General features: G+C 36.0%; 1 protein-coding gene across 1 annotated transcript in view; it reads right to left on the bottom strand.

The window, feature by feature from the left end:
* Positions 1-3,537: 3,537 nt before the first annotated feature.
* Positions 3,538-23,874, bottom strand: part of LOC124361797 (dorsal-ventral patterning tolloid-like protein 1) — a 107,685-nt gene continuing 87,348 nt past the window's right edge. Inside the window, exons 10-14 of the mRNA XM_046815775.1 lie at positions 19,864-20,084; positions 15,032-15,214; positions 12,028-12,169; positions 9,981-10,165; positions 3,538-7,835 (exon numbers count right to left, since the gene is read on the bottom strand). Coding sequence (XP_046671731.1) covers positions 7,636-7,835; positions 9,981-10,165; positions 12,028-12,169; positions 15,032-15,214; positions 19,864-20,084 — 931 coding nt within the window. The 3' untranslated portion in view covers positions 3,538-7,635. The remainder of the gene's footprint in view (positions 7,836-9,980; positions 10,166-12,027; positions 12,170-15,031; positions 15,215-19,863; positions 20,085-23,874) is intronic.

Raw genomic sequence — 23,874 nt, 5'->3', positions numbered from 1 at the left:
TCTCGTGTAAAATTAAACTAGCCATTTAGTTCGGGGTGTTATTAAAATACGATGTACAATCATTTGATAAAGTATCCTGCACAGTGAGCATTTCACCGGTACTCCTACACAACTATTGGTTTACACAAGTCTTAATTTATTAGTAACATATTTCGCGTGACAGTAAAACGCAAAAACTTTGACATCCCACCTGTGACTGCTGGGCTACGGTATCACATTATGAAAGTATAAAATTGTAATAGTTTTCATTTTTTCTACACAGTTTAATTGCAGAAAAATTACTCAACATCACATTGGCTCCCAAAACGGTTCATTTTTGGGAATACATACTATTTAAAACTTTGCAAATAATTTTGCAACTACAGTTAGTTTAGGAATGTACGTTTTCTTTTTCAATTTTTTAAATTTACTATGAGTATCACTTTTGGACTTTAATTTACGCTACACTTTAATCTTCCAGTTAAGTTAACCTCTTAAATAAGTTATTTTGGTAACAGATTGGTAATCAATTATCTAATCTATAGCATGAGCACCTTCTTTTTCAATAACGATAAAACTATTGTTTTTTGTTACTATTAAATTTAAGACCAAAGTTAATTATATCTAAATTAAATCAATTATCTTATGTTACAAGCATAATTTTACAATAAAACTAGTTAATACACAATACAATAAGTTAGGAAGTTAATACTTTCATATTTAGTTTTGTTGGGAAATGGAAACAGAGACAGTTTGTAACAGCATTAGAATTGAAATATTAAGTCTTATTGCTAAATATTTAACGTAGTTGTAGGCTGAATGTAAATTTATACGGTAACCAAACATCGAGTCATTATTATTTATAACTTAATACTTATTTAGGTCTCATATTTTCTGTCTATGTTCGAAGAGTTTTCTGTGTGGAATAAATAAAAAAAAAGTCATGCCTAATGATTTAGCGAAGTTTTCAGAACAGCTTTTAACATTCTGCAATGTTGTACAAAATCTCCAAGGAACAACTGATTTCAATAAAATTGAACAATGAAACATGGGTTGGGCACTACGTACAAGACATACACTTAGACAACATTTTGGAAGCGTATGTACCACTAGCTACCTAACATTAAATAAACTTAAAGTAGAAAATTAAAACTTATGATTTACCTATTATTAGTTAAGTATTTATTACTAATGTTTAATATATGAGGCTGACAAATGAAACTAATATTTTAAAAGTAACATAGTTTAATATATTATTTGAAAGGTAATGGTAACGAAGATCCAACAGTCCACACCAAATATTCACAGTCACTTTATTAGTATTTACTGTATCTACAAAATGATTGTATCAGAACTCATATATTATACCCGTATACATCATATATGGTTGGAGTAGGATTTATACAATACATGTCTCATCATATAAGGGTAGCATAAGTGAATAACCGTCATACCGATTTTACCAGCAAAATCTTTAAAACAAACTCCACTTCTTTAAACAACTCCATTAAACACGTTTTAGCATTTCAAAACTGCACTGGTTTTAATCGATAACTGAAAGAATTAATTGTAAAGTCCAAAACTGTAAAACGTATATTGATAAATTAGCAAAACACTTCAACAACATACCAACAATTTAGTTACAAAATGTGATTGGTTTTAATGTAATATATGTATTTATGTATAACTTTAAATAGTTTAGAAGAAGTTTTAGGTTTAATTTTTTATCCAGGCAGAGCTAAATAAATAGAATAAATCATTCTTTATCACTAAACTTGTATTTACTTATTCTTTACATACACTTTTAAAACATTTCATTTTGTGTAAAACACAAATAATTAATTTAGATTGCTTTAAAACCTTTATTATAGATTAAATAAATACCATAATTTTGTTTTAATCAACAATTAGTTTAATTTTTATTGATGGATCACTGAACATCGTTTTAAACATTTAGACAATTTTGTACCTCTGAATTATCTTATAGTTTGTTTTGCAAAAATATGGGGAACAGTTTTATTGATTAGCAAATAGGTTTTATTCCGTGAATTATCATGATAAAATATTAAAAACAAAATAAGGTATTGTTCAAAAGCAACTGTGTTCGTTGTCTGAAAATAGGCTATCCAAGTGCACTATTACGGTTGAAACATACATCGCTTGCAATAGTGTAAAACCCAAATCGTAATATCATAAGTGCCATCATGATCATCTCAGAATGATAGATACAAAATTTTGTAAATAAAATAATGAGACTGGTTCGATAATAAATTTTTTCCTATATATTTGAATATGAGCTCTATATTCTTCGAATTAGTTCCCTTGGGAAACCAATCCTCGTAGCAGTGCTGGAAGCCCGAAACTGGAATGACCTTCAGCTGGTCGGTCACATTTTGTTTTATCTGTACTATTGTTCCAAAATGATGTCCTTTGAGGTGAATTTTTTAGCTTAAGGAACAGGTAACAGCCGAAAGGACTCATGTCAGGAGAATAGGGTGATTAGGGCTGTGCTCAGCTTTGGCAGGTCCCTGGAAAGATATTCATTGTGTAATAGTGTGGCAGAGCTAATCTGGGCTCCCAAGAAGGCCCAGACTCTGGTAAAATTATTTGAAAAAACTGGCCTGACGTTGGTTGAGGAGCGACAGGAATTTTTTGTCTGGTCAAAAACTCAACAATTTAGAGTGCAAACGCAAGAAGTGGGAGCCACAGCATCCAGTTGTCTTTGATGACTTTCTTGCAGCCTTTCAAGGATTTCACAATAAATGTATTGATTTACAGTTTTTCCTGCAGGTAAAAAAGGGTACTTTGGGATTATACCGACCACACCCAGACATGAATCGTTATTTCACATTTCGTTTCTACTGATTACTAGATTAGCGTAGAACAATATTTCGTCAATATAAAACAGGAATTGTCTTATCGCAAACACCTCCCCATCCTCAGACAGAGGTCAAAGTCGAGCGTCTAGTAGATAACGTGATTGCAGAGTCTCGCCGCCCGTTCAGCTGGTGCATCGCTTTGTTGTACTTCCGTGTTTTACCTCTACATTTCTCCAAACACAAAAATTCAACAAAAACAAACATTTACCAAACTAAACTTTTTATTAAAAAAACACTCAAAACTTGTTTTTATTCTTGATCACATTCCGCCACCCAAAATGCGAGTGCCTCCGGCCATCAGCGCGGGCTTCGACAGCACCTTCGGTGCTGCCCCGCGCTGATGTCGACGAAAGAAAAACATCCCTCGAGATAGTACCTATCAGTAAAATATCAAATTCTAGAGGGGCTAATCAGAAATATAAATTGAATTGTAATGGAAAGGCAATGATGTACCGTGCAAATCACGTGATGCCGCGCGGCCTGCCGTAATCAGGATTCTCGAGAAAGATAAGATAACAGCGACAACAATACCGATCACAATACCTGGAAATGCTTGTAAGTTTGTAATTTTGTAATTGAAGAGTTGTTTTTTCGTTCTATCATGTTTGTTTCTATAAATTTCTATTTTTGTGTTCTTCATACTGGTGTGGTCGGTATAATCCCAAAGTACCTAAAAAAGTTTAAGTGCATTGCCATTGGAATCAATGAAAGAAATCAGCATGGTTTTTACTTTAGATTTGCTCATTCATTTGCTTTTTCGGACGAGGTGAATTTGGAAGTGTGCCTTTCATTACTTTGACGTTTTTTATTCTGGGTCATACTAAAAAATCCAAGATTCATTGCAGGTAAAAACTTCTCTTATAAAATCACTGATCATTTCAGACCAAATCTTTTTTTGATGAGAACGATCTTCTAGAGCGATGATCAACCTGAACTTATTCATCTGAAAATGCTTTAGCCTATACCTTTAAAAACTTGAGCGCTTGACAAGTTATGGTATGATTACCATAACCTTTCTTAAGTTTTAAAATGTTACAGTATGTGTTTCACCAAGTTTAACACATATTTGTAGGACAACATCACTCGTAATGGTTCTCATTAATTTTTTGAACCCATCTAAAACTTGTTTCGCTAGAAGTGTGTTTAAAACTCACATGACAATAATAGTCAAATTAAATTACTCAATTTTGATCAGCTGTTTGGCTAAACATATAACTACTTTTCAGAGCTACAGTGTTGCCAGTTTGATAGGAAGAAATCAGTGTCATTACTTTATTTACAGATCCTTCATATACTAAATTTCCAAAGGAATATAAAAAATGATTTGAAGAATGTATTTACTTTCAGTTCTATGCATTTTATAAGTATTTACTTATTGCAACAAATCAATACAGTTTTTATCTCAAGAATAAATATAAACTTCCACCATTATCATCATTACCTTGCCACCAAACATTTTTAGATGAAGTGATTGCTAATTTCGTAAATAGGTGATTAGGTGGATCTATACTTGAAGTTGATTCATAGTTAAATTAGATTTAAAATAAAGCCATTATTGGTTTTTTAATACCAGAGTGTGTTTTTTAATTGTTTTGACACAATTTATAAAGTTTTTAGTCATTACTATCATTGATCTTTCATGGGAATTTTTTTGTCTTGAATTAAGCTTTATAGTTCCTTTATGCCTTTATCAACTTCTCTATACTTCAGAAATAGTTCATTCTAAATAATGAAATACCAAATAATTTTACTTGCAATGTTTTGAGAGCGTGTTTGAAAGCGTAACATAGAACCCCAAATTATACTTCACAATTATAACATGAAATCTCATCAACATTTGTTTTAATAGAATAATTATTATAAAGTTGAAAACTAGATGTTTTTGTGTGCACTAAATTTAGATTGTGGGTATTCAATATTCATGAAAGTTTAATACTCGTAGATAGTCTTGAAGTTTTTGTTAAATATGCTCAACTTAATTTTGTATTTCAGTGTAATATCAAACTTCAAACTCATTGTTGTCATTTTCACATAAGCTGTGAGAACTTTAGTGTTAAAAAAGCAATCCTAAAAATTATATAGGTTATTAGATGATGCTTGTTTTGAATTTTTAAATTGTAGTTTTACACTTAGAATGTTGAAACCTGCCTACCGTATGAAATATTAGTAATTTCCACACCTGTTTTAATCTTGAATTTGTCTGAACTACAATCTTTAAAATCATATTGGCACTCAATGAAAATAATTAAATTTACTTAATTGTTTAATTTACAATGTTTTCGTAAAAACAAATATGAAAACTGTAGGACTATAGTTGATAAGCTACCCATATACATTCCAACCCATATATGAACAGTAGATTAATTAATAATGTTTATAAAATATACCAAATGGCTCACTGTGACAATTTCATAAAAAAGTTTTATATGGTTTATTTTTTACGTAATTTCTAATAGAAGCACAACATACTACAGTGAACAATAACAAAATTATTTATTTCCGAAAATGTAACTTTAGTTAGTTAATTCAATACCTCCACACCTTATAGCCCAGCTCCTTGTACATCTCACTTTAAAATTATTCTACACTAAAACATATAAATCAATTTATAAATATATTTTATTACACAATTAATATCATATATGTGGTAATGGAGTCCGTGTAATAATATATTACAATTATAATCACCTATAATTAATTATAATTTATACCAAATTATCTATCAATAATTTCAACAGTAGCTAATGTTAAACCAACAACAAATGATTGTATTTGTTTGTCGATATTTCCCTCCCACTCGACCGCGAGATTGGAGTCTTTTAACAACACAAGAGTTACCCTCTTCGAGTTAGATATTATAACAAGAAATCCCTGTACTCACTCCTAAGCTTTGATTTCTTACATATTCGTTTAGTTTAAAATTTTATAGTGCACTTAAAGGAAATCATTTTTAGAATAGTGTATTGTAGGTTTGTTAATGCTAAAGTAGTTTACAATATAGAAATTAAATACATATCATACACTAGATCTATATAAAATAAAGTATTTTATTTATATTTCAGAATATTGTATTTATATTATTTGTTCAAAACCTATCTACATTAAGACAGTACGGTATGCAGATTAATCTTGTAATGTCATAAGTAGTAAACAAGGTGAGTCGAGTGTAAACCATCATCGTCAAAGAAACTTCAATAATGTATTATTTGGCTATTGGAAGAGCTTTTTCAAATTTTAAAACAAAACTTCAGAATATATATAAAAAGCGAAGAGCAATCGCACTCAGGCAGATGTAGGAATGTAAACTAAATTAGCGTTTAACAAATCCCTGCTGCTAAAATTAGAACAAACAATAATTTTGTAGATTAATATATGTATTTGGTGTTTTATCAGTAAACAATTTTTGAGTTTTATCAGTAATGAATTATGATAAAATATTGCCAACTAAAATGACATTCGTTTCACATAACATTATTAAAGCACCTATTTTATAATGAGTTCTTATTCAGAATGTACAAAAACACAGTATAAAACAACAAAACACTTCTTAAACACTAATTTTAACATATCAACAACTTACAACTGAAATAAACTAAACACTTTCTGTAAACAACGTAAATAAACTCTTTTTTACAAAAAAGTATTTAAAACTGGTATGGTGCCATTTCACTAATTCGAGCGTGGAGCAAACGTTACGGTCAGACCTTCACTTTCACTATCACTACACGAGTATCAGTTCCCATTTTACACAGAACTCTCAGAATCCACACACGGTTCCATGAAACGGGCGTCCATTTACTAAAATTCGTTGGCTGCACGAAAGAGTACAAAGAGTACAAAGTTCAGGAATTATCTAGGTTCTGTACAAAGTTTGCGAACAACGACAATAAAAAAACGATTGAGGTCATACACGTTTGTTTCAAAGTTAAACTTTCAAAGCACAACAGTGGTATGGTAAGTCAAAACTTCACACCTGCAGTTTTCATTGAATTATTTAATTAAATTAACTGTACACATATATCACTTCTGGGAATGTAGTGTACTGTACACAACTAAAACACAGATACTTAATAGATCACTGACAACAGCTTGGCCTTCACTAGTTAGACTACTTCCTTTTTTGTGGTAATATCCGCTTACCATGTAGAAAGAAGGTCCTTGGATAGAAATATTTTGATTTGGCACACATTTTGAAATAACGGTTCAGAGTTTTAAGAGCTAAATTTTCTACCAAAAAGTTCCCTCGTATCATAAATGTTATAAAATAAATAATTTCTCTTACACATTGGAAGTAAATTATTTTACTTATATTTTTTGCGTCACATAAGTATTGACAAGTAAAACATATACTTCGATTTGGTCTCAAATTTTACCAAATCAATTGGAAAATTTATACTAACATTTAATAAGATGAATAATAAATTGCTTCTAGTGTAATACAAAGGGGGTTTTCACAATCCTATCCAGAGATAGTATTTTTTAGGTTAAAAAGTAATTCTTAAGTAAATTTAATGAAATTGGTTGTATTACATTTACACTTCAAGTATATCTGACGATTTAAGTGAAATTCAACTTTTTAATTCCTTAACCAATACAAGCTGTTATCAGAGTATGTAACAGATCTCGTAGATTGTAGATCTTAACAAATAAACAGCACACGATCGACCCACTAGAACAGCTCAGAGTTGTGTTTATCTGTCAAATATGTCTCGGTGTTTAAAAACTGTCTCTGAATAATGAAAATGCGGGTGTGAAGTTTTGTCTATTTGAGCAGGCATCAGACACTATCGACACTGGCGAACCTCTGGCCCAGTTCGTCGCAGACATGCTGCCGTTGGGTGCCAGGTGAAGTGGGCAGGCGGCGAGGGTGGCTGCGTTGGCGGCACCACAGGCATAACACCAGCAACACGAACACCGAACAGCTGACTCCTCCCAGGACACCGTTCAGCACCCAGTCCATCTGCTCGGCCACCACACCTGGACATATCAAACTTATTTAGTTTTACGATAAAAGTCTGTTCAGCCACTAAAATGGATCGCAACACAAATCCCTATGTAAAATTCATTACTGATGACTGATGATTTGAAAGATTACAGAAAGATACCATTGTTACAAATTACAATAACACATACACAACATTGAGAGTTGATGGTAATGTTTATTTTTTGCTTTTTTTGTTCTCTTGGGACAAGAAACTTATATTGCACTTAATCCTATAAGAACCACTGCTTCCGGAGTGACAGGATATTCAGGATAAGTAAGGTTAGGGGGTAGGAACCACCTCCTATCTAGATCCATGAGGAAGAATTAGGGCACTAATCTCAAAGTCATGTCCCCTCTGGGGAGGCCAGCTCTGAACCAGCCTCTCCAGTCAAAGCAGACAGGGAGTGGCACACCCTTGTTGAGGCTAGCAAGTACCTCTGAGGTTAGGTCATGAATAAAGGCCTTTTTATTTATTTATTTATTTATTTATTTAGGCAACAAACCCCACCAACTCCAACAGTAATCTCTCGCAGTACTAGACCGACCTATCAACCACCCTTGCCGTTGCACCCCAGTAACTCGACATTTGTGGTTAGTGATGTGCCGCTCCTGGACATCCATAAGGCTGCCCAGATTTAAGTGACACATCAGTTTTTGCTCTGCTCTGTGGTAGGCCCAATAGGAAGGTATAAACCAGCCAGAAGTGATCACCATACATGAATTGTTTACTTTCTTGCACGTATAATATTTTTTTCATCTTACACCTGAGAAGAGAGTGTAATCTAAAGATGAGCAGCCTCAGGAAGAAGAGTAACTTTATGCATGAAGCCAGGATAACGCTATTTATACCAAAACTGGTTGTTGTGCCCACTGATATCTTCAATTTGCAGCCTTAAGTACCGGCACAAGAAGAAGAGGAACTTTATACATGGAGCCAGGAAAACCCCATTTATACCAACACTGGTTGTTGTGCCCACTGATATCTTCAGTCTGCAGCCTTAAGTACCGGCACAAGAAGAAGAGGAACTTTATGCATGGAGCCAAGAAAACCCCATTTATACCAACACTGGTTGTTGTGCCCACTGATATCTTCAGTTTGCAGCCTTAAGTACCGGCACAAGAAGAAGAGGAACTTTATACATGGAGCCAGGAAAATCCCATTTATACCACACTGGTTGTTGTGCCCACTGATATCTTCAGTCTGCAGCCTTAAGTACAGGCTCAGGAAGAAGAGGAACTTTATGCATGGAGCCAAGAAAACCCCATTTATACCAACACTGGTTGTTGTGCCCACTGATATCTTCAGTCTGTCGCCTTAAGTACCGACTCAGGAAGAAGAGGAACTTTATGCATGGAGCCAGGAAAACACCATTTATACCAACACTGGTTGTTGTGCCCACTGATATCTTCAGTCTGCAGCCTTAAGTACCGGCTCAAGAAGAAGGGGAATTTTATGCATGAGGAAAACCTCATTTATACCAACAATGGTTATTGTGCAGCAGACTGAGGACATCAGTGAGCACAACAACCAGTGTTGGTATAAATGCGGTTATACTAGCTCCATGCATAATTCAGTACCAGCTCAGGAAGAAGAGGAAGTTTATGCATGGAGCCAGGAAAACCTCATTGAAATATCTACTTGATTTAAATATCTACTTCGATTATCTTAGGATCCCCTTGTAATCACAAATATCTAGTCCTTTTTTCTAATAGGAAAAAAATCTGAGAAATTAAACTTAGTCTAAAAAGACTAGCAGTCCTTTGCACTGCTTCTGGAGTGACCGGATATTCTGGATGGTAAGGTTAGTTAGGGATAGGGGCTGCTTCCTATCAAGATTCATGATGAAGAATTTTGGGCATTAATCTAAGTAGGTAATTTCTCCTTGAAACAAAGAGATGCCAGCTCTTTTCCAGCCTCGTAAATTAAAGCGGGCAGGGGTGATGCGCCCTTATGTCTAAGCTAGGAACTAGGGAGCTCCACCATCTCCAAATGTCACACTCCACAGTAGACTAGACCTATCGATCTACCATTGCACTCTAATATCTTGACAGAGAGGTGCCGCTCCTGAACATCCATACTGTTGCCCAGATTTAAGTGACACATCGGTTTTTTTCTCACACAACTGTCTGTTACTTACAATTCTCCTCGTCAGAATAGTCGTCAGCGCCACAGTTATTCACTTTGTTACAGCGCAGCTTGTCGGCTATACAGAACTGGCTTTTAGTGCAGCGGAACTCATTGCAGGAGCTGCTGGGATCAGCGATTTCTGTCCATACTGCCTTGAAGCCATTGGCCCCGACTGACTTATCTGCCGATATAAAGCTGGAACATAAACGGATTACATTATGAAACACGATCAACACACTCAAATCTGACCTGCTAAAGTGAATTTTAAGTTTTATAAAATAGAGGCCTAGTTTATTTTTAACACTGCATGACACCCGAGGCTGGTATTTTCCGCTTCTAAAGTATTTTTTAATCAGAATACGTTGTTAACGGAGGATAAATCTCTAGGACATCTTCCCTTTACCTCTTCTGTGCTCTACTGTTGCATTTTAAGTTGACCTTGAACACTTGAATAATTCAACATATGGACATTGAAATGTCCTTTAGCAGGGTTTCCCTGTGTTATCATTAGTTATCATAACTGATTAAGTATTTATTTTATTACAAAATTGTATTTGCTTTAATGAATATATTAAATATATTCATGCATAAGCCGTAGTGTAATAGGCCATTATTTTTAACAGCCCTCAAACAAGGATATATGTGTCATGCGTGTCATTAGGGTATGAGATTTTTTTCTTGTGTCACGCAATGGTTAATATGAACTCCAAATTAATAAGGTTATGAAATGAGATATTTCAAAAGCGGACTGTAGCATACCTGAAATATTGCTATGTCACCACTAAAGGGGTAGAGGTGTAAGCAAAGAGTCACAGTATATTACGTGACTTCTAAAGTGTTTATAAACACGACAGTGAGCGCCTTTTGTTCTTCTACAGGTTGAAATTTTTCAGGATCTATGGCCCCCGATGATGTGATGTTGGTTGTCCAAACAAAACCAGTGATAAAAGAGATAGTCAGTGTATTTACCGTACACATTCACATCCCAAAAGAATTCCATAATGAGTTTTAAAGCATAAAACAAACAGCTACAGAGTTTTGGGGACAAAACGTGCAAATTTTAGTTGAGTCTTACAGTTAAACTCAATTTACATGTGAGACCTCAAAAACTAGCACTTAGCCATTCAGAATCACTTGCCGAGAATGCTAAAGAATAAACCTGCAGCATTCTCTGAGACAATGATCATTTTTACTCATACACACTACGCAGCAAATGCACTTTACAAGTAATTTGGATGAGATGTTCCAAACTTCACAGTAATTTTTCACCACACTGAAACAGGATTGAGGTGAAAAGTATTCTGGCAACGGTGAATGAGAATGGATAGTTAAAATTTGAATGCGTGAAGTGGGATGAGATTTTGATGACAGAATTAAAAATTTCAATTCCATGTATAAAAGGAACTACGAACAAAATATATATTCCAAATGTACCGAATACATCATGTACTTCTTTAACAATTCCAAAGATATTTTGCATTACTTAACAGTTTTACACTTCGTTTTCAGTATTACACAAGAGCCTCTACTCAAGGAGTTCACATAAGACCAAAAGTTAGACAAATATTTTCAGAAAATCTTTTTTATTTCAAGGCCCAAACGTAGATTCAGAAAAAGCCAAAATAAGTGGCTTGTTTGAGATTATTGGTTAGTCAGATAGTTCTTTTAATGCACATTGAAGATATACTTTTGATATTGTATGTATATGTAAATATGTACATAATTTATTTTCTTAATTTTATTACATTTAAGTAACTTTATAATTTCTAGTATTTTTACTTTTGTTTGAATTGTTGTGTTAGGTATGTGTTTTTGTCAAGAAAAAAGAAGTTGTAATTTTTCACATTTAATTAAACTAAGAACGCTACTGTGTGAACCGCAAGTTTCCAATTATCGACTGTTAATATATAAATAATTATGTAGTTTGAGTTGTGCTAGCCATAGGTATTTAATATTATGGCTAGTAATTGCAGGCAAATGTCTATATTAGTTTAATTGTAATAGGAATAAATTATTTATTATTCTTATTCGTGTAAGCTAAGACTAATAAGTGGTACCTAATGCGTAGGTGGTTGGAGTCGGACATGTATTGCCACTTGTCTGTAGGAGGTTTCTCCCCACACAGTTCAATAGGCACGGAACTGTCCGGGGCTCCCACAGTGTTCCACAGTCTCACGACGGCTGCCGGACAGCCCCTTGCTGCACAGATCACAGTACAGTTACCATCAACACATTCTAGAGGTTACCACATAATAATAAGACAAGAAACTGTCCGGGGCTCCCACAGTGTTCCACAGTCTCACGACGGCTGCCGGACAGCCCCTTGCTGCACAGATCACAGTACAGTTACCATCAACACATTCTAGAGGTTACCACATAATAATAAGACACGAAACTGTCCGGGGCTCCCACAGTGTTTCACAGTCTCACGACGGCTGCCGGACAGCCCCTTGCTGCACAGATCACAGTACAGTTACCATCAACACATTCTAGAGGTTACCACATAATAATAAGACAAGGAACTGTCCGGGGCTCCCACAGTGTTCCACAGTCTCACGACGGCTGCCGGACAGCCCCTTGCTGCACAGATCACAGTACAGTTACCATCAACACATTCTAGAGGTTACCACATAATAATAAGACATGGAACTGTTCGGGGCTCCCACAGTGTTCCACAGTCTCACGACGGCTGCCGGACAGCCCCTTGCTGCACAGATCACAGTACAGTTACCATCAACACATTCTAGAGGTTACCACATAATAATAAGACAAGGAACTGTCCGGGGCTCCCACAGTGTTCCACAGTCTCACGACGGCTGCCGGACAGCGCCTTGCTGCACAGATCACAGTACAGTTACCATCAACACATTCTAGAGGTTACCACATAATAATAAGACAAGGAACTGTCCGGGGCTCCCACAGTGTTCCACAGTCTCACGACGGCTGCCGGACAGCCCCTTGCTGCACAGATCACAGTACAGTTACCATCAACACATTCTAGAGGTTACCACATAATAATAAGGCAAGGAACTGTTCGGGGCTCCCACAGTGTTCCACAGTCTCGCGACGCGACGGCTGCCGGACAGCTCCTTGCTGCACAGATCACAGTACAGTTACCATCAACACATTCTAGAGGTTACCACATAATAATAAGACAAGGAACTGTCCGGGGCTCCCACAGTGTTCCACAGTCTCGCGACGGCTGCCGGACAGCTCCTTGCTGCACAGATCACAGTACAGTTACCATCAACACATTCTAGAGGTTACCACATAATAATAAGGCATGGAACTGTTCGGGGCTCCCACAGTGTTCCACAGTCTCACGACGGCTGCCGGACAGCTCCTTGCTGCACAGATCACAGTACAGTTACCATCAACACATTCTAGAGGTTACCACATAATAATAAGACAAGGAACTGTCCGGGGCTCCCACAGTGTTCCACAGTCTCACGACGGCTGCCGGACAGCTCCTTGCTGCACAGATCACAGTACTGTTACCATCAACACATTCTAGAGGTTACCACACATTAATAAGGCATGGAACTGTTCGGGGCTCCCACAGTGTTCCACAGTCTTACGACGGCTGCCGGACAGCTCCTTGCTGCACATAATACATAGCTGTATACCATACAACTGTTGTAATGTTGGGAGTAACCCTCTTTACCCAGATTTGAATAATATATGGATATAGTAACAAGAACTGTATATGGCTTCATTATACTTAATATTACACTGACTCCCACTCAGGTTCTAATATTACTTCCTGAGTTTTAATTATTCGCATTCATTGGTGAATCTGGGAATTGTTCAAGGGAAAAGAAAGAGAGGTAGATTGGAGGATTTTAGGTCCTCATCATAAAGGTTTATAAATTTAGCCATTATTAAATTCATATTAAGTTCTGAAATAGTTGTCAAATGAGATATAAAATAATATAATAAAATAAAAACAGTTATTCCTTAGTTAGAACACAATATTTTTAGCTTAGAAATATTATCAATGTTTTATCTTACTATTACTGTGGCATGTTTCAGAATTTTTACACTGACGTAACATGATAGTACAAAAAACAAATAAAGATGTTCAATAGACTGATAACACCACATGTCAGTCTCATATCAGTGTGATTCTCGTTTTCTTGTTTCTTGACAACAAATACATCAAAATTGCAGGTGATTAGTTGAGTCGTACTTATACATATAAACAGTACTTTCATATCACTTAGCATGCCTTTTGAAATTTGATTAACTCGCTGGAGATAACCTGTTGATGTTTACACAGTTTTAAAAAACAAAATCTGTTAGAACTGTTGATTAATATATTAAACGTTGTAGCTTATCAATTTTGAAGCGCAAAATACGATTTTAATGTATCATGTGTTCAGAATATTTTTGTATACATGTATGCAGGGCCGTACTCAGTTTTGGTGTACCCCAGAAAAGATATTTGGGGGGCCCCTTCATGTCCGTCGACATGGTTCCTTCAAAGAGACATGTGATGGGGCCCCCTGAAGACCTGGGCCCCCGCATAATTGTCAGAAAAAAACCTGGTGTGACTACGGGCCTGCATGCATGGAACGTATCAAATAATAAAAATGGTAAAAATGGAATAAATACTACGAAAAAATGTCACAAACGTAAAAAATTTTGTAAATAATAACTTGTGAAATTATTTGACTTCATGAAACATCGAATAAGATAATTTATATTTATTTAATATATTTTTACTATTCACATTTTATTATGTGATTATATTTGACCTTACAAAAAATCTTAAAAATGGTTAAGTACACCATGAATGAAGACAAAATCAAGTTAATTCCTTTCCTAATGTGGCACAGAATTAAAAAAAAAATAGAACCACATGATAATTTACAATTAACTGTTTTCTATTAGAGGAATAAAATGCCCCCTTTTTCTAGTTCAACGCCAATATAAAAAACGGTTAAGCGTAAAGATTTTAACCATGTGATTTGTTCATAGCCTCAGTAAAATGATAAGAAATGAAGTGGATATAAAGGTGTCAATAATCCTATATCTAGATGTTGACAAAAATGTACTCACAAGTCGGGTCTCCTTCTACAGCGAAAAATTCGAAATTGAGCAGAATCTTGTGGTTGGGCCTGACATTGACATACCAGTTACACGTTTTACTCGCCATCCCCCTTGTCGGCCCCTCGTAGTTCAGAGGAAAGTTTGGACTCATTATAATCCCGTAGTCACTGCTGCTGACGTTGCTGCCACAGTCTGGAACAAGCGGGAGGAAATTGTCTATCACTAAAGATAAATTGTACGAAATGGCTCTTGTGCATTTTTTGCAGAACCAAACACAGTAGATTTAAACTATAATGTTTTATATACATGGTGTAAATTAAGTCCTGATACGCATGGACATATTCCAAACTGATTAAGGTATCGATTTACAATCTTCACCATAACTATTAAAAAAATTTTTTGGACTTTTTGAGGGATAAAAATATTTCCTACCCCCTTTTTCAAAGGGGGGAGGTAGAGGGTGGTCACTTTAAATTTTCAAACTGCAACCCCTATCTTGTGACATGTCATTTTAAAGGTCTGTTCAATGTAAATACAATGACATAAACAAAATATTTCTACTATGATCCCAGAAAAAGTAAAAGGAAAATAATCCTTTAAATTGTAATTCCACCTACAAAAAGACACCTCTTACCAAAACTATGCACACCAGAAACATTAAATACTACATACAGGGATAAGCTGGGCCACTCAAAGTCTTACTAAAATATATCACTCATGCATTGTGTTGATATGCGCAAGACATAGACATTGTACCTACAGATTATTATTGTTTTGTGTTATTTGCCCATGACTTTTGCAAGCATCGTCGTAGAGATGTTTAGTTAATGTCATTGTGTTTCTTTGGAATGTACCTTTCAAATGACATGTCACAAGTTAGAAGTTACAATTTGAAAATTTAAAGTGACCCTACCTCTACTTTTAAAAAGGGGGACAAAATATTATTACCCTCCAAAAGTCCAAAAACGTATTTTAATAGGTATGATGAAGATGTTACATCGCTATTTCAATCCGTTTTAAATATATCCGGGCGTATCAGGACTTTATATTTTAAAATATATTCTGAATATATCAAAGCCTTATAAATATATCATTACTAAAACCCATCTTATTCAACTTACAAAACTGACACTTCAATCTTCCACATAATATTTTTTTTTTTTTCCTAGAGTTTCGTAACTTGAAGTAAAATTATAGTGTAAGACAATTCTTAAGTTCTAAGAATAGTAAAATGCAATGTAATTCTGCACTCCTACTTTAAAATGTACATGTTATAATAAAATGCATTTGGATATTTTATTTGTTTATAACACTATTATAAATAGTACCACAGAAGTGAGAAACATCAGATAATAGAAAAAGGTATTGGAAGAGGCTAGGAAAGGATAGGCAAAATGGGATAGTAATGAATGACCCAATATTTTTAATTTATTTGACTCCTACATACAGAATGAAGGGAGTAATTACCTAATGCCAAAAATCATCTGAATTAAAAAAATTGTTTCTTCCTTACTAACATATATTAGTTTTTTAGTAGTAAGTAAAAACTATAACGCGACTTGATTTAATACCAGTAACCTCATTTACTGGTATTGGTCTCTTTTTTTGACCATTTTATTAGGCGTTTTTTTAGGAGCCTTTTAGTCAGATGAATTTGAAATATACAAAAGGCATTTCTAAGAGCTTTCAATTACTACTAAAAACAGTTTATATGTATGTGATGCACGTATGCGTGCGTGCATGTGTGTTTGAGTATATAAGATCATTCTTTTAGATACCTCAAATTGCCATAAAAAATAAAGAAATTGTTTTCATAAATAGACTTTTAACATTATAATTTATTCGTTATTAATTGTCAAAAACAAACTTTTTTATAAATTGGTTAATTCGACAGTATTATATTGCTTAGACACTGTAGTTTTCATAAGTAACTAAGGCATGAAAATCAAAACTTATAAGAAGCACCAGTAGTCTAAATAGAAAGAAAGGGACCAATCCCTCTACAACAAAATTCAATTTGTTCAAACAAAAAGCCTATAATGTTGTTTTATTTACAGTTTATTTCATAGTGATCTGTTATAAGTTTCTAATCGGCTTTTGTTAGGACATAGAATTACCAAAACGTTGGTAAGCAGTCAACCATCCAAGAAAAAGATTATATCACTGGTACTGCATAACAGGCTCTAGAGAGTGGTAGACCGTTATGGAAAAAGATTTGTGGAGTAAAAATATAAGAACCTCGCTTTGAGAAAACAGATTATATTCTAAGGGATCATCACAAGGAAAAGTTAATTATGTTGGTCTCAACAATCTACTTCTGACTCCTCTGAGACAATTTCAATAATTGATTTTCAATTAAAACCCACAAGAAAAACCTGAATAATTACTTGTTAATTGTAAAGGAAAGTGAATAGTTTTCACCTAAGAAAATGATTATTAGGTTGATTATTGATGGGTGTCTGCATTGTTGTATGGTAGCGTGATCTGAGCTTGAATTTAGATACATCTCGAGGGATGTTTTTATCTCTTACCACCAGAAATGCAGGTTGGCACCAAAGGTGCACTTCTGGCCAGGGGCATCTCCGTTCGGTACTCAAATCACGTTAGATGATTTGGTATGGAAAATACCGATATAAATTGCAGCAAGCGATACTATTGCAGCGGAAGTGGTATCGTAACAGGCTACTACTGGCAGCTATGAGTGATATCGCTGTTATCTATATACTGGCGGCGACCTTGACCTTGACTACTGCTACTTGAACTTACAACAATACAGACACCCAACAGTTATCAATAATAGTAATATACCGCCGTTTCCCACATTAAAAAATTGCATATTTATAATTAACAAGTCCAGATATTTTTATAAAACTTGTCAACTCTTGTAAATTAAATTTTAACACAAGAGTTGCCACTTGCTGCCATTCTGATCCGGTGATACTGAGGCCCTAGACTACCTTAACAAACCAATGGCGCTCTTGGTATTCTCATTAGTAACTAAAAATTATTCCCTTGGTCATAGTCCAACAGGTCATTATATTTTATGAATGAATGTGTCTATAACCACAGTCTTATATTTTATCTTACTAACACGTTGCAAAAGCCACAACATTTCAGAAGTTAGACAAATTTTGTTTCTAAAATTGCAAAATACTTATTTCAGAACTATAAAAAAGACACTAATGACCTGAAGTAGTAAAATCTAAATACCATACAGCGAAGCACTGTGTGTAAGCTTATAAAAATGTGGTAACGGTAGTATGTCTCTATAGTAAGATCATTAACATTCTTAATCCTAATGAAATAAACAGTTGGCTGCTAGGCAATATCTGCCATATTTGTCTTATTGACATCAATATACTCTACATGTACTTCTCTCTTCCTCTTTTTTTGTTTATTTGTTCTCTTGGAACAACAAGCTTATAAATTGCACGTAGCCCTGTAAGAACCTTTGCGCTGCTTCCGGAGTGACAGGATATTCTGGATGGTTAATATTAGGGAGTAGGGGCCGCCTCCTATCGAGATCCATAAGGAAGAATTTAGGGCACTAATCTCAAAGTCATTTCTCCCCGGAAGAAGGGGAGGACAGCTCTGAACCAGCCTCTCCAGTCAAAGTAGGCATGGGGTGGCACAACCTTGTTGAGGCTAAAAAGACCCTCTGAGGTTAGGGAACAAACCCCACCAACCCCAACAGTCATCTCCCACAGTAGACTAGACTTATCGAATTGCCCATGATCCTCAGAATCTTAAAATTTGCGGTTAGTGGTGTGCCGCTCCTGGACATCCATAGTATTGCCCATATTTAAGTGTTCTTTCTGTTGCTCTACATGTGATATCGAGTTTTAAGGAGTTTTACATATGGTGATTGACTGTATTGGAATATATCTAGTATGACGAAGTAACAATTTGAATTCCAAATGTGTATTTGATTTTAACTGAGACTCTAGAATCTAAACTTGGTGAGCATAGAATAAGTGTATACATATACAGGGTGTCTATTAAGTCTGGAACCTCTTTTTTAATTTTTGAACCATAATAGAAAGAAATACCAAAGTTCACACGTGATTACTGGTGATAGTAACGCACACATCTGTCCAATTACCGACCGGATAATCCCTTTGGGGGACGGTCCACAAGGAGTCAGACAAAATTCTTAAATAGCAGCATAGGTCAAGTTTGGTAGGGGAACATTTTGAACACTTACTTTGATCACAGGTACTTAAAAATTGGTGTTTACTTGTAATACTTAATAATTTACATTGTTCAATTGTTTTAAAATTCAAATAGCTATAACTACTGAATGAATCCACCTTTTTAAGTCAGGTTTGCGGCATTGTACTCTGCTAAGTAAGACCTTTAATTTAATACCAAACTTGACCTATGCTGCTATTTAAGAATTTTGTCTGGCTCCTTGTGGACCGCCCCCCAAAGGGATTATCTGGTCGGTAATTGGGCAGATATGTGCGTTACTATCACCAGTAAGCACGTGTGAACTTTGGTATTTTTTATATTGTGGTTTAAAAATTAAAAAAGAGGTTCCAGACTTAATTGACACCCTGTATAATGCTCACTGGGTAATAGTGAACTCAGTGAATTAAATTAACAATTGAATACTGATTTGAATATATCTCGAATTATTTAATCTCCCTGCGAATGAAATAAATGAGGTGAAAATCAACTAATTCTTGCAGCAATAAGAAAACACAGGTGAGTCTCATACAATGAACAATGAACATTATATTGTGACAAACATTAACACAGAATCCACACTAACAACAATGAAGGATTATTAACGAGAATCCAAATACAGATTTACTGCATTGTAAATTTGTTTAACTCACCTCCATAAATGGACTTGGCCACCTCAAACGAGTACCGAGCCTTGAACCCACTGAACACACCCTCTTGATCGGAGTGTAGGAGGATCTTGATTCCCACGGCACCCCTCGTAGAGTCCAGGGGTCCAGGAGCCGTCATGCCGCAGTATCTACCGATCAGCTTCTCTGTCCCGTCCCGATACATGTTATACATCTCCAGCCAGTCCTCTTGGCAGACCGTTGTGCTGCAACACCACATAACTTCTTTATATAACGTGTATTAACATGTCGTTACATGCCCTCGCAGTATCTACCGATCAGCTTCTCTGTCCCGTCCCGATACATGTTATACATCTCCAGCCAGTCCTCTTGGCAGACCGTTGTGCTGCAACACCACATAACTTCTTTATATAACGTGTATTAACATGTCGTTACACGCCCTCGCAGCAAGATGCCGCAGTATCTACCGATCAGCTTCTCTGTCCCGTCCCGATACATGTTATACATCTCCAGCCAGTCCTCTTGGCAGACCGTTGTGCTGCAACACCACATAGAACTTCTTTATATAACGTGTATTAACATGTCGTTACATGCCCTCGCAGCAAGATGCCGCAGTATCTACCGATCAGCTTCTCTGTCCCGTCCCGATACATGTTATACATCTCCAGCCAGTCCTCTTGGCAGACCGTTGTGCTGCAACACCACATAACTTCTTTATATAACGTGTATTAACATGTCGTTACATGCCCTCGCAGTATCTACCGATCAGCTTCTCTGTCCCGTCCCGATACATGTTATACATCTCCAGCCAGTCCTCTTGGCAGACCGTTGTGCTGCAACACCACATAACTTCTTTATATAACGTGTATTAACATGTCGTTACATGCCCTCGCAGTATCTACCGATCAGCTTCTCTGTGTCGTCCCGATACATGTTATACATCTCCAGCCAGTCCTCTTGGCAGTCCGTTGTGCTGCAACAACATCGTTATAACGTGTATTAACATGTCGTTACATGCCCTCGCAGTATCTACCGATCAGCTTCTCTGTCCCGTCCCCGATACATGTTATACATCTCCAGCCAGTCCTCTTGGCAGACCGTTGTGCTGCAACACCACATAACTTCTTTATATAACGTGTATTAACATGTCGTTACATGCCCTCGCAGTATCTACCGATCAGCTTCTCTGTCCCGTCCCGATACATGTTATACATCTCCAGCCAGTCCTCTTGGCAGACCGTTGTGCTGCAACACCACATAACTTCTTTATATAACGTGTATTAACATGTCGTTACATGCCCTCGCAGTATCTACCGATCAGCTTCTCTGTCCCGTCCCGATACATGTTATACATCTCCAGCCAGTCCTCTTGGCAGACCGTTGTGCTGCAACACCACATAACTTCTTTATATAACGTGTATTAACATGTCGTTACATGCCCTCGCAGTATCTACCGATCAGCTTCTCTGTCCCGTCCCGATACATGTTATACATCTCCAGCCAGTCCTCTTGGCAGACCGTTGTGCTGCAACACCACATAACTTCTTTATATAACGTGTATTAACATGTCGTTACATGCCCTCGCAGTATCTACCGATCAGCTTCTCTGTCCCGTCCCGATATATGTTAACCATCTCCAGCCAGTCCTCTTGGCAGACCGTTGTGCTGCAACACCACATAGAACTTCTTTATATAACGTGTATTAACATGTCGTTACATGCCCTCGCAGTATCTACCGATCAGCTTCTCTGTCCCGTCCCGATACATGTTATACATCTCCAGCCAGTCCTCTTGGCAGACCGTTGTGCTGCAACACCAGATAGAACTTCTTTATATAACGTGTATTAACATGTCGTTACATGCCCTCGCAGTATCTACCGATCAGCTTCTCTGTCCCGTCCCGATATATGTTAACCATCTCCAGCCAGTCCTCTTGGCAGACCGTTGTGCTGCAACACCACATAACTTCTTTATATAACGTGTATTAACATGTCGTTACATGCCCTCGCAGTATCTACCGATCAGCTTCTCTGTCCCGTCCCAATACATGTTATACATCTCCAGCAGCCAGTCCTCTTGGCAGACCGTTGTGCTGCAACACCACATAACTTCTTTATATAATGTGTATTAACATGTCGTTTACATGCCCTCGCAGTATCTACCGATCAGCTTCTCTGTCCCGTCCCGATACATGTTATACATCTCCAGCCAGTCCTCTTGGCAGACCGTTGTGCTGCAACACCACATAGAACTTATTTGCATATAACGTGTATTAACATGTCGTTACACGCCCTCGCAGCAAAATACCGCAAGGACAGATTTTCATTGACTGGAAGAAATAAGGGTGGAGTATCCGTGTTATTTTCATTGTCTATCTCCACTGGGTACCTGATCCTGGGTAAAACCAGTTTGTGGCGGTCTTCGATCTGGTGCACATCGATGTGACAGTGGACTGTTGTTTTGGACTGAAGCGAGCAATTTGCTAACAACTGTTTATCAAATCGAATTAAAATAATCTTTATTCATTCATTTGCACAGTTTGTACATCAAATAGTGTCAATTTAATGAAAAAAGTAGTCAAAATTACAATATACATAATTGTATAATTGTAATATAAAGTTTATAATTTAATTTTTAACAGATACCTAACAAGTATTAAACAGTATGCTTTTACTAGTACAAAATTTAATATTAAGGTCCTAAGGGAAAGTACTCAAATTCTTCTAAAGAATATAAAGTTAAACCTACTAAAAACTCCTTTAACTTTCTTTTAAAATAAGTAAGTTTACCTGTCCTCCTCCGTACACTAATGGTTATAGTCTTGGCTCTCTAACTAAGAGATCACGGGTTCAAATCCCGGAGAGGGCCAATAATGTATAGACACGAAACAGTGTTTGTACTTTTAAAATAAACCTGTGTACATCAAAGCCTACATAGCTGAAGATGAGGCTTAAAAGAGAAAAAGTAATTTTACCCTCAATTTTTATATAATCAGAAATTGTTCTTAAAAATGAATGTATTTTATTAAAATACATCTTATAAATTATATCTTACATTAAAATATATTTAAACCATTTATCTATTTTATTATGTTGGACTTGTAATTCTGTTTGTACTTAAATATCTCTAATTCATTTCTGCATTATAATGACAGAAAAAAATAAGTCGGTTGCAAATTGCTTACATTGCATGCTGTCACAGTTCAGTGCGAAATTAATTAGGAACATTATCTCCACGTAAAAACCCATATGTGCATAAGGAAATGAACTGACATAGAAACTCGCTCACATTTTGGAACACTTACTAAATTTTTATTATTTACATAGCCGTTTATAAAAGATGTGAGGAAATTGCAGCAGGGCGTGTATTCATGCACAAACAGCAGAGTGTGTAATGATGTGTTAATACTACTAAAAGTATGAAGTTTGGATTTTGCCTGGATACTCATCTAATGTAAACACAATTAAAGAAAACAAATGTATGTACGAGTATATATATATAATATTTGAAGAAAGATTGTAAAGCAAATAATCCTCGCTCTGCCAGGACTCAAATTAATCTCTTGTTGGGTGAAAATGCTGACCATTACACTTCAGATCTGTCACAATTTTGAATCCCACAATCTGTTTAGTAACAGTCAATTCGGCTACCGCACTGGAAGATCAACTGTACAAGCCAGATACTCTTGTGGAACAAATTTCATTGGCTTTAGAAGATTGCAGTTCAGCTCAGGTCACTTTATGTGACCTCAGCAAAGCCTTTGATAATGTGCAGCATGATTGTATTGTTGGCCAAATTGTAATTTTACGGGTTTCAGTGTACCAAAACTAGCTGTCTTGGAATCTTACCTCAAAGGTCGCAAGAAATTTCTGAGACTAATTGTTGAGATAGGAGGAAAGAGATCCAAGATTGTTTAAATAAATATTGGAGTCCCTCAAGGGTCGTTTTTGGAGTCATTATAAAGCTATCAAAGATGTGATATGAAGTTGTAGCCTATGAAGTAGTAAAAAGTTGTACAACATTTAATCTGAATAG

Source organism: Homalodisca vitripennis, chromosome 5 (genome assembly GCF_021130785.1).
Source record: "Homalodisca vitripennis isolate AUS2020 chromosome 5, UT_GWSS_2.1, whole genome shotgun sequence".
NCBI classification, from domain to species: domain Eukaryota; kingdom Metazoa; phylum Arthropoda; class Insecta; order Hemiptera; family Cicadellidae; genus Homalodisca; species Homalodisca vitripennis.
This window is presented reverse-complemented; position numbering and strand designations above follow the sequence as displayed.